Source organism: Setaria italica, chromosome V (assembly GCF_000263155.2).
Source record: "Setaria italica strain Yugu1 chromosome V, Setaria_italica_v2.0, whole genome shotgun sequence".
In the NCBI taxonomy this organism is placed as follows: domain Eukaryota; kingdom Viridiplantae; phylum Streptophyta; class Magnoliopsida; order Poales; family Poaceae; genus Setaria; species Setaria italica.
In genome coordinates, this window is record NC_028454.1 from 6,015,171 (window position 1) to 6,025,773 (window position 10,603).

The window sequence follows — 10,603 nt, forward strand, 5'->3', positions numbered from 1 at the left end:
TACTTTGTGTTGGTTTTTGAATCTCTTCTTCCGACACTTGTTTGGGTTCTTTCTCGCTTCCGTTAGTTTCTAATTTGGTTCCTAGCACCATTTCTAGATCCATTAGCTCTTGCATAGCTAAGGGGACTTGATATTGCTAGAAGAGAGGTTTGTGGATTGGTTTGAGACTATAGCCGAGGTTATTTGAAGAAATTTGAATTGGCTCCCATTCACCACCCTTTGGTCGCCCGTTCCGATCCTTCACCGTAGAATCCTTGCTTTTGCTATTTATTTAGGTTTCATCCGTTTCCATTGGACCCAGAATCCTTGCTTTTGCTGTGTAGGTTTCATCTGGTTTAGTTTTCTGTTGGTACATGGACATATGCTTGTACAAAATCCTTGCTTTTGCTTATCATCTATAATCATTGTTTGCACACCAAAGCATTTTTTTAAACTTAGATGCACTCTTGTACAGGAAAACAGATCTTGGAGGAATGCTGGTGAAATAAGTAGGGATGGAAGTTTGGGGCGAAGCAGCTAGAAGTTCCAGGGGAGGGTGAACTTGCAACCACAAGCCTAACATCATCTGGATATTCTATCAGATAGCATCCACACAAAGATACATAGAAGTACGCAGCAAAGCGCCGCCAGCGACGTCAGCACGCCCTTGTGCCCCTGCAGATAACGTCCAGAGGAGCCTGTCGGCAGCAACCTGTCGAGGTACTCGCTGACAGTGGTGTACTCGACGTCCGGGTAGAGCTCGCCGGCGGCCGCCCCCAGCGACGGCTCGATCTTGAAGTTTGTCTCCCCCAGGATGTACGCCGCGTGCCCGATCGAGAGCGCGATGCCCAGCGCGTGAGAAGCCTCTGCAGAATCATTTTTCCCCCCTTAACATTTCACAGCAAGTAAATACAATGCAGATGCTGTCTTCTCAGGAAGAACCAGAACCAGGCGTGTCCTACTGACCTCGGATCATCTTGAGGACGGCGTCCTCGGCGACGTACACCCGCAGGAACGTCCGGCCGGTCTTCTTCTCCCACATCGACAGCAGCTCGTTGTGCGACAGCGTGTTGGCCGGCGGCTTGACGTACAGCATCCGGCCCGCCGCGCGGGGGTCGGCGGCGGCCCGGACCGTGTAGGCACCGACGTCCTCCTCGGCCACGTACGACACCTTGGTGTCGCCGCCGCCGAGGACGACGGCCTCGTCGGCGGGGGGCGCCGGGGACAGCACCTGCCCGACGCTGGGCAGCGCGGCGCCGGCGAGGTACCCGCACAGCACGTAGGTGTGCGGGACGCCCGCGGCCTCCACGGCGCGCCGGACGGACGCCTTGCTGGCGTAGACGGTGGACCTCGCCGGCTCCACGGCGGCGGTGTGGTCCACGTCCGTCCAGAACTCCGACGGCAAGAACCTCTGCACGTAAGCATTTACAAGCACGCCGGCCGCGAGCGAGCTTGCGGTCAACGAATCACTGAATCGAAGCATCGAAGGCAGTGCAGTGATGCGAGTAAACAAAGGTTGCTACCTTGACGCCGCCGGCGTCCTTGATGGCGGCGATGAGCCGGGTCTGGTCGGCGATCTGCCGCGTCCCGAGCGCGGAGATGACGACGTCGGCGGCCTTCATGGGGCGCACCAGGCTGGTGTGGTCGTAGAGGTCGCCCTTGACGAGCGTCACGCCGGCGTCACGGAAGCTCCGGAGCAGCGCCGCCTTGGCCGGGTCGGAGGGGGCGGTGTCCCTGACGAGCGCGGCGGTGGGGTGGCCCAGCCGCGCGCTCGCCGCCACGATGTGCCTGCCCAGGCGGCCCGTGCCGCCGATCACCAGGATCCTAGTCTCCTCATTAGGGGACATCTTGGTTCCTTTGCTTGTGAGTAGTGACCGATCGATCGATTCGCGGCTCACCGAGAAGAGTGAGTGAGTTCGCTAGACTCGACGTGTGTGGCCGGTTTAAGAAGGGACCTGTCTGCCCGTTCTTATCGTGATCGGGAGTGACTCATTATTAGCCGATTTCAATGCGCCAACATTGATATCGATATAGTTAACTACCACGCGAAACACGGGCAACAATATAGAAATACAGCTTCGTTTCAAAAAAAAAAATATAGAAGTACAGCATAAATCAACAGTTGATGATGTTCCCACTCCATGGCTACGGTTCAATTTGTGTGCTGTTGTCAGGAAATTGACAAATCTTCTTCTTCTTTATGTAACTGTACAATGCAAATGGTTTTATTTTTTTCTTCTTCTTGATGGTGAAATGGTTTCAGTCTGAAATCCGTTTGAAAATGAATCCTCTAATGCATATTTGGCTAAACTCTGTGGCTTCAGATTATGAATCCAACTGCTTAAGATGGTGTTTGGCATCACTCCAAAAACCAGCTCTACTCCACTAGCTCCACACTTTTCCAGCTCCACTCCACCAACTCCAGAAAACTATGAAGCTGTTGTACACATTTGGTTGTTTATAGTGCTCCAGCTCCAAAAATACAAGAATTTGGTGGGAAAGTTCTATTTTACCCATGATGGATAGCTGGTTCTGTTTTTAGCATCGTGGAGACTCCTTTATTTATTTTGACGTGCTGCAGTAATTCGCTACAGGAATTATTTTTTAAAAAAATGTCCAACCCGATAATGTTTTGCCAAATGAAAAGTCACAACAAATACGGTACAAAATCAACCTTGCCATTACAAACTACTTCCAAGGAAGAGAGAGTGTGGTGGCTAGCTTATCACGAAAGACATCCATAGTTGGTGCGTTGAGTGCCGAAGTTGACCCATCCGACGCCGCTTGTGAAACTGCATATTTGTTATATCTTTTCGGTACTGTAGGAACAAAATTAGGATCACGATCAAACCGAGCAAAGTCTTCATCTTCACCTCCATGTTCACGAATGAAATTGTGAAGGATCATGGTAGCCACAGCAATCATCTTTTGCTTGTACATGGGATATGGTGGCATCTTCCAAAGAATTTGCTACTTCATTTTTAATAATTCAAAAGGTCACTCAATCACATTGCAGATAGATGAGTGAACCCGATTGAACCTTTCCATATGAGTCTTAGGTTCGGTACCTTTATGCCATTCAGGTAAATGATACCTTTCACCCTTGTAAGGAGCGAGGTAGCCAGGATGATTAGGATATCCTGCATCCACAACATAATATTTGCCTATATTCAGATAAAAATAATATGAGTTATGGATTAATGCTACATGTTAATCACATTTGTATGTTCAAATTGAACACATGTTACCTTGTGCAGGATGTGGAAAAAATCTTCATCCACTCTGAGTGTATTGTACAACACACTTGTGTCATGCATAGTTCTAGGTTGGCCCATGGAAATATAAGTGAAACGCATGTCAAAGTCACATACTGCTAGTACAAATTTGAGTGGCTACCCTAGTTTTTCCAATATACACTTGCTCATAATGTGAAAGAGTGACACGGATATGAGTGCCATCAAGTGCACCAATGCAATATTTGAAATGTGGATATGCACATTTGTCATATCTTATCCTTTTATGGACCGTGGAGTAGTTGAAATTTTTTGGTCTAATGTAATCTTTTGCCATAACCATCAAAGCATTTAGAACCTCATCAAATTTCCTACTAATAGTTTCACCTGAATGCTTAAATCTATTTTGAGCTCTCCTATTAGACTCGTTTCCAACACATGTGTATAGGAACATAGCAAGCATCTCATATGTGGTTATGTGCATAGAAGATTGCAGCCCATACCTTTTCATCATGTCAGAATTTGCCACTTCATCTAATCTGTCATGTACACTCATTATATAAGAAGGAAATCATAGTACAACTGTTTAGCTTATGCATGTCATGTACACTCATTAACCAAAAATGTAAAACCTAATCCCTTACCACACCCTCCTACATTACAGAAGTATTTTGTGAGATGCTCTATTAAAAAAATGAAGTATTTTGTATGATTCAATATTCTATTATTAACCATGAGATGAAAGCATCCAGTTACATTAATTTGCTACTTTCTTGAATGATCACAATTCACTATACAGAGTTTGTCATCCACAAGCAACACAAGAAAGTTTAACTGGTTGCTACCAATTTCCATTCACATTCTGAATTTGAATAGGATGCTCAGTTTGCATTACCGTGTCAGGAGCATTTCTTTTTTATGCCTTCTTCAACCCTGTGTGTTGTGCAGCAGAGACGGCAACATCTTGGGCGGTGGGCTTGCTGCCAAGCCCGGCCACATCTTCACTGCCAAGCCCGGCGCCTGTAACAACTCTACCTAAATTAAGTGCTTTAATCCTAAACCAGTGTCAATTAAACCCCTAAGCTACGAAGTGAAATGACCTTTTTAAACCTAAGAAGCTCTCTTTTGGAGTTTGTTTTAAAGCTTGAAATTCTATATACAAACTTAAGTTTCTGCCCAAATAAGAGTTGTAAAACTTTTAATTTCCCACAACTTTTGTTAAAGGCACCTTGTCTAAGTCGGAGTGGAAAGGAGTCAGAAACAGCAACCCAAGCCGGTTCTCCTGCAGGACCCTGAAAATCTCTTAAGTCCTGGAATTTGAGTTTTCCTCCATCTTTGCAAGCTTTCATCTCCTGTTTTCCTATCTAAACTCGAGTCAGAGCCTTAATGGAAGTTGTAGTACCTCAAGAGTGTTCCAGCTTTGTTACACTGACCCAGATCCAAATCGGGCCCGAACTTGTTCAAAACCCCGGTCAAAGTAAGGTAAACCAGTCAACTCACCCCGGATGCTTAAAAATCCTAAGTCTGGAATCCCAGATTTTTGGCTAATTTTGGCCGGAAATATCTTTGAATCCTTTCACAATCTAAACTGACACCTTAAACAAAGTTTGAAGGATTACCAGAGTTGAACAAGTTTGTTTAAGGGAGTTTCGGGTGTTGTGTTGAAAGATTCGGAGAAGGATCGCTCCAAAGCTAGTCTGGCTTGTAGCCCGAAGGGAGCCTCGACGCCCGCGTGCCCGAGCATGTTCGCTCGCGCGCCGCGTGCCGCGTGGCCGCCGGCCACTAGCAGCTCGCCGGCGCCCTATCCCCAGCACGACAGCGACCAGACGAGAGCCACGGTGCCCAACCCGCACCCGTGACAGGACGGAGCAAGCGCAGGGCTAGCCAATCGCCGGCCGAGCGCAAGTCGCCTTCCGTCTGCCACGGCTCTGCTCCGCCAATCCTGTTCCGCCCGTTCGCCGAGGAAGCTGAGATGCCCCCGACGTCCCGCGTCTCCGCCCGCTCGCCCAACCCCCGCGGTAGCCTTTCCGCCTCGCCCGCCCGACAGACCGGAAGCCCCAGACGCTCGCCGCCCAAGGCCAATCGCCACCGAAGACCACCCGGAGCTCCGCCTCCTCTGCCCAATAGCGTCGTCGGCCAATGGCCGCCTCGCTCGAGCACTCGCCGCTCCCGGCCTTATCCTTTCCCCACCGAAGCCCCGCCTCGACCTTCCGCGCCACCCCGGGCCTATAAAAGGGGACCCCCTCACCGGCAATGCCACCCCTTGCCAACGCCCGCACCTGCGCCGCCGCTTTCTCCTCTGCGCCCTGCCTTCTCCTCTGAGCCACCGCTTTCTTTCCGCGCCGCCGCTGAGCTTCCGTGGAGCTCACCCCCTTGCGCCACCACCACACTCCGGCGACTTCGCCGCCACCCCAAGCCGCTTCATCCGACACACCCGCTGCCGCTCCTCCGCGCGGTACTAGAGCTTGCTTGTGTCCACCAGAAGCACGCCGCCGCCGGACCACCGTCAAAGTCTCGCCGCCGCCCAAGCCTTCGTGCGTACAACCTTCCCGCCCCAGCCTGCTCCTGTTCGGCCCCAAGGCTTCGCCGGTAGACATGGAGGTAAGCTACTTAACCTCCCTGTCTTTCCGTCCCGCCCGACCCCTGTCCTTGTTCGGTTCGTACGACCCCTCTCCGTTCGGTTCGTCCAACCCCTTTGTTTCGGTTCGTCCGAACCCTTTGTTTCGGTTCGCCCGACCCCTTTTCTTTTCGTCTCGCCCGACCCTACCAAGTCTCGTCGACCCTCTTTCCGCCTCGCCCGAGGGCTCGGTTGTAATTCTTTTTCTTTGACCCGAGGGTATCGGTGAAATGTTTTCGGGGATTCCTGTGTGTTGAGTCTGAGGACCTCGGTACGGTTTTCCTTAAACCTGAGGGTCAGACCCTAAGTTTTCCCCAATCCGACCCTTCCATCCTGCTCTCCACATGCAGAAGTTGAACTCCCCCACCTTTCCTGTAGCTTTGCTACAAGTGTCCGTGTTAAAGCATGAGAATGTTGAAATAACCATCTAAAATGTTTAACCCCTGCATTGCATTTCCGTGTAGAGTTGAATCTCGCCGACGGGACGTACGAGCTTCATCCAGCCCCGGAAGAAGACCCCGCCGAGGAACAACTGCACCCCTTCGAAGGAGAGCCCGAGCCAGCGCAAGACCCCGAGGACCCCCAAGCTTTTTCTGAAGGCAAGCCCCGGTGCATGAACTCCCTGTTTTGCTTTCATGCCACTGATTGATTACTTGATTGCGCATTTACGTTTCGAGGAGTTGTAATGGAACCTTAGATGCATAACTTAGTACCTTATTTTGAATACTAGTCTCTAAGGCCGAGTAGTTGCATTGCTTAATAGGTTTCGGTAAAAGTCGAGTGATCTCCTGTCACTCGCGAGTTATAGGAGTTGAATGTTTCAGTTTTGTCGCAACTATAAGGACGACGGACGGGGTCAGGCTTGTGTTCGATGCTTGGTGGATTGCCCCGTCTGTCTAAATGAAAACGAACTAAGGTCGAAACGTGTCGGCGTTCATGATCAAGTGATTCAAAGTACTAATCTCATACCTAGTATGGGATGGGGAAGCCTAGTACCTGATTGAACTGGGGCGTGGCATACCTTCCAGCTGTCCTTGGAACGTCGTTCCCATGGTGCATCATGTGGGTGCAAGTGCAGTCACAGTGCAGCACTAGGCCGGGACTGTGGAGCATTGCATGCTAAAGGAAGTTGGCCCTGACACGTGCCTAAGGGATCGATGGGGACGGCTGACAAATGAAGCGACCCTTCGTGGTGCGCGGATGTCGTGAGATTAGGTTTGCCATGCATGGTTAATAAATTCGAATCGATTCGTCTGCCTCTCACAGATTGGGACTACTTGATCGCTATGCTGCACTGAGTAAGGATGGAACATGATGAGGTTTTAAATCTTGATGTTTGATAAGTAATTGCCTGGAAACCATGTTTGTTTAGTATAAGTTGCTAATTTAGAATGGATAAAGAACATAGAACATGAGCTAAAAGGTTGAAAGTAAGGACTAACTTTAGATGCTTTTGGCAAGAAAAACCCCAGAGCCAGAAAGCCTTGCATGTTTAGGTCTCGGTCGTGTCCTTCCGACGGGTCAGTCTTGCTGAGTACTAGTTGCTCAGCCTTGTTGTGGCTAATCTTTTTCAGGTAATGTCAGTAGCTTTGGTGTTGGTACCACTTGGCCGACCTAGCTTCCTCCAGGCTGGACCGTCGAGTGGGATCCTTCCTCGGACAGCGAAGGGAGGAATTTTTGATGTCATGATCGGCTCCGTCATGATGTCTTGTATCGACGTTTAGCTTCCGCTAGTTTTAATTTGACCTCGAACCATGCAAAATTTTGGTTGAAGTTCCAAAACTCTGATGTAATAAATTGTTGAACTATGTTGTCATGATGGGATGTTGTAATCTCTGTGCTACTCACCTTCGCGTGAGCGATGCTTCTCGATCCTGTTTAGGTGGTTTATCGGAGGAAATCCGACGGTCGACCAAGTTGACTTGCTTAAAGTGCATAATCGCATGTCAGGCGACTTCAATGCATTTTAGTCAGGTTAATTTGGGCGGTTCCGCCATAGCTGGCATCAGAGCTCGAAGCACAGTACGGAGAACAACAAACCTTAAAAGTCTTTTTCTAACTAAAATTTACAAGAAGTAAAAATCAAGAAGCTCGTAAGTTCGCTAAGGATGAGTTTAGTTCGAGGAGCCCTAGGGGATTTTGGGGTTGTTTTTAAGGTGGCTAATAGTTATTGGTTATCTTCTAACTTCCAGCACTTTTTGACACGTCTATCATACGTGTGCATGATTCCGCATCGCGAGTATGCGAAGGGTGATGGGAATTCGATTCCAACGAGCCTATCATCACGGTTGTTTCGCCCACGTTTATTATACGTGCGCAGGTTCCGTATGTTAATACATGCGAAGGATGGTATGGTTCGATTCCAACGAGCCTATCGTCACGGTTGTTCACCCACGTTTGTTACACGTGTGCATGATTCCGCATCGCGAGAATGCGAAGGGTTATAGGATTCTATTCAAAGGAACCTATTTCCACGGTTGTTGCGCTGTCCATGCAGCGTTAAACGCATGGGTGCCGTTTCTATAGCGAACGGTAATGATTGTGGACGCTTTCGTGAGTGCTGGCACGGAAGGTTCAAGCTGTGTTGTGTTTTTCTGCAGGTACACTAACAAACATTGCGTTCGAAATGATGTCTAGTAACTCGACTAGTTATTATAGTGAGGGCCGTATTGTTGCCTTGCCACCGGCACTAACCACGTAAGTCCAAAGATTTTTGGCAATTATTTTTGGTTGAGAGGACGACTAAGACGTGCATGCATTCAAACTCGAGTACGTCGTAAAACGTAATGCACCGCATTAAGGATTGTCTAGCTATCTTTTTCCGCCATGATAACTCCAAAAACTTTGTATAAGCAAGTCGTGTTAAAACACTCAAGTAAAACTGCCACTAGGTACTAACTTTTGGGTTGAGAGTTGTGATCAGTTGGTGACCCCCTGTTGGCTGTTAGCCCAAAGTGCACACCAGCGGAGTTTCTGCTGTTTCGACCACCCTAAGGACCTTTTCAGTGAGGAGCCCTTTAAGCAAAGTTTTTCAGAACTTAGTGAAGGACTTACTGGTAGAGTTTCAGCTTTGTTGAGTCTCTGGCTTGGAAGTTGTGTTCAGTTTATCTTGACTCGGTCTGAAGAGTTCCAGCAGGTACACTTAATGGGAATCTGAGATCATCACCTCGTTAGGTTCTGTTCTAGCCCTACCTTTGAATACCAAACTTGTTACATGCTATCTAAAGAACCTGTTGGTAAAATTTGAGAAGTTTTGGAGGAATACTTGATGAGTTATGTGCTTTCCTCTAACTGCTAAAAATCTATTTGATTTCCAAGTGTTAGCTTCGTTCTCACTTGACCTTTGGTTACAGATGGCGCAGCCCGTGCACGTTGCAGTCGGCACGGATGGCACCACCTACTCACGGTGCCTTCACTACGAGGGTTTTCCAGCTGTGTTGTGGGACACTCTGCGCTCTTTCGGGTATCAGTCGCCACCGGTTTATGCGAGCCGTGCGTACCAGGACCACGGGATTCCACGGAGCCGCGTACACGTGCGGGTATCCCCGCATCCGGATCAGCCACAGTGGCCGCTGTTGGAGGTAGTGGCTGAGGGACACACGCTCCACGACGCCTAGGAGTTCGCAGCCTTGCAGACGTTGACCCAGTTCTGTCGGGCACACCCTCTTGAGATCGTGCTAGACCCGATTGGGTTGTTCCCTGCCCGGGATACGAGGGACCCGGACTGGTTGGACCGTATGGAGCATATGGACTTGCTCGGACTTATGAATCCTCAGCGCACGATTTTTGTTTCAGCTCGCTGCCTGAATGTGTTCTACAGGATGGTTGAGCTGCAGAGCCGAGCAATGGCCACGGTGATTAGGATGGCAGTGGCCAACCAGGTTGCGTTGTCTACCGTGCAGAGTGGCATGGTGGACCAGTCGCTCAAGCTGGTACAGAAGGATGTTCAGATTGCTGAGATGCAGGACAAGATTACTCGTTTAGAGGAAGAGATTGTAGACATGGAGCACGATATGGAGATCTTGGCTGACCAGTTCTATGATGTGAACATGGAGCTGACGAACGCCAATGAGCACTTACAAGAACATCATGATGAGCTAAATGTCATCCACGCCCTGGAGGTGCAGCTAGATGAGAAGATGGCCCAGGAGGAGGAGCCTGAGGAGATTGAAGGCTTTTCGAGCATGGACTATGAGAATGCCTCACCGCAGCCTCCAGTTGGTGACGCTCACTCACCGGCCCTTAGCTTTGCCTCCGTGGGCAACCTCGACAACTTCTAGTTATGACAAACTAGGTTGAGCGGTTCTTTTGTCTTTGTTTGTACTCCTCGGCGACCTATATTTTTGGCCAGTGATGTAATAGGTTAGCCTTGAGTTGAGTACTCCTCCTGTATGTAAGACCAGCAGTGAAATGATCTTAGTGAAAGCAGTTCCTTTTGTTTTCGCTCCCTTTGACTCTACTTCTGATCTTTGTGACACACCGTGGATGCCAAGTTGTGTGGGTTTTAGTGTTGTGATCACACACCCGCCTCCTGTGGGCCTGTCCAAAGCTGGCCGACCCCGGGTCGCGAGGTCGGACGCGCCCGACCCCTCGCGGCAGGTCTCCGCCTCGCCCGACCTCGGGATGACAGTCTCCGCCTCGTCCGACCCCATGTTGGAAGGTCTTCGCCTCGCCCGACCCCGGCACTAGAGGTCGGAATTTAGTGGGGCGCCGAGGATAAGGTTTTGCTCGCCCAAGGGTGTGTGCAGACCAACCAGGGAAACACCGGATCTTT

General features: G+C 49.6%; 1 protein-coding gene across 2 annotated transcripts; it reads right to left on the reverse strand.

Moving 5' to 3' along the window:
- Nucleotides 1-362: 362 nt before the first annotated feature.
- On the reverse strand, nucleotides 363-2,135 carry LOC101774610 (isoflavone reductase homolog IRL). Of its 2 annotated transcripts, none has more exons than XM_012845854.2 (3): nucleotides 1,503-2,135; nucleotides 946-1,390; nucleotides 363-866 (listed from the first exon to the last, which is right to left on the reverse strand). In XM_012845854.2, the coding sequence occupies exons 1-3, from the start codon at nucleotides 1,824-1,826 to the stop codon at nucleotides 562-564; spliced, it is 1,074 nt and encodes a 357-aa protein (XP_012701308.1). In that variant the 5' UTR covers nucleotides 1,827-2,135; the 3' UTR covers nucleotides 363-561. The 2 variants fall into 2 exon arrangements, with proteins under 2 accessions (XP_012701308.1, XP_004967939.1); XM_004967882.3 differs by having other exon boundaries at nucleotides 363-845; nucleotides 1,503-2,129.
- Nucleotides 2,136-10,603: the final 8,468 nt, after the last annotated feature.

What these genes read in the sequence shown, in the direction of transcription:
- LOC101774610 (XM_012845854.2), bottom strand. Translation starts at nt 1,826, where the DNA reads ATGTCCCCTAATGAGGAGACTAGGATCCTGGTGATCGGCGGCACGGGC. An exon ending in AGGACGCCGGCGGCGTCAAG is followed by an intron (nt 1,391 to 1,502) that starts GTAGCAACCTTT and finishes GCTTACGTGCAG; the next exon opens with AGGTTCTTGCCGTCGGAGTT. An exon ending in CGTCCTCAAGATGATCCGAG is followed by an intron (nt 867 to 945) that starts GTCAGTAGGACA and finishes TGAAATGTTAAG; the next exon opens with GGGGGAAAAATGATTCTGCA.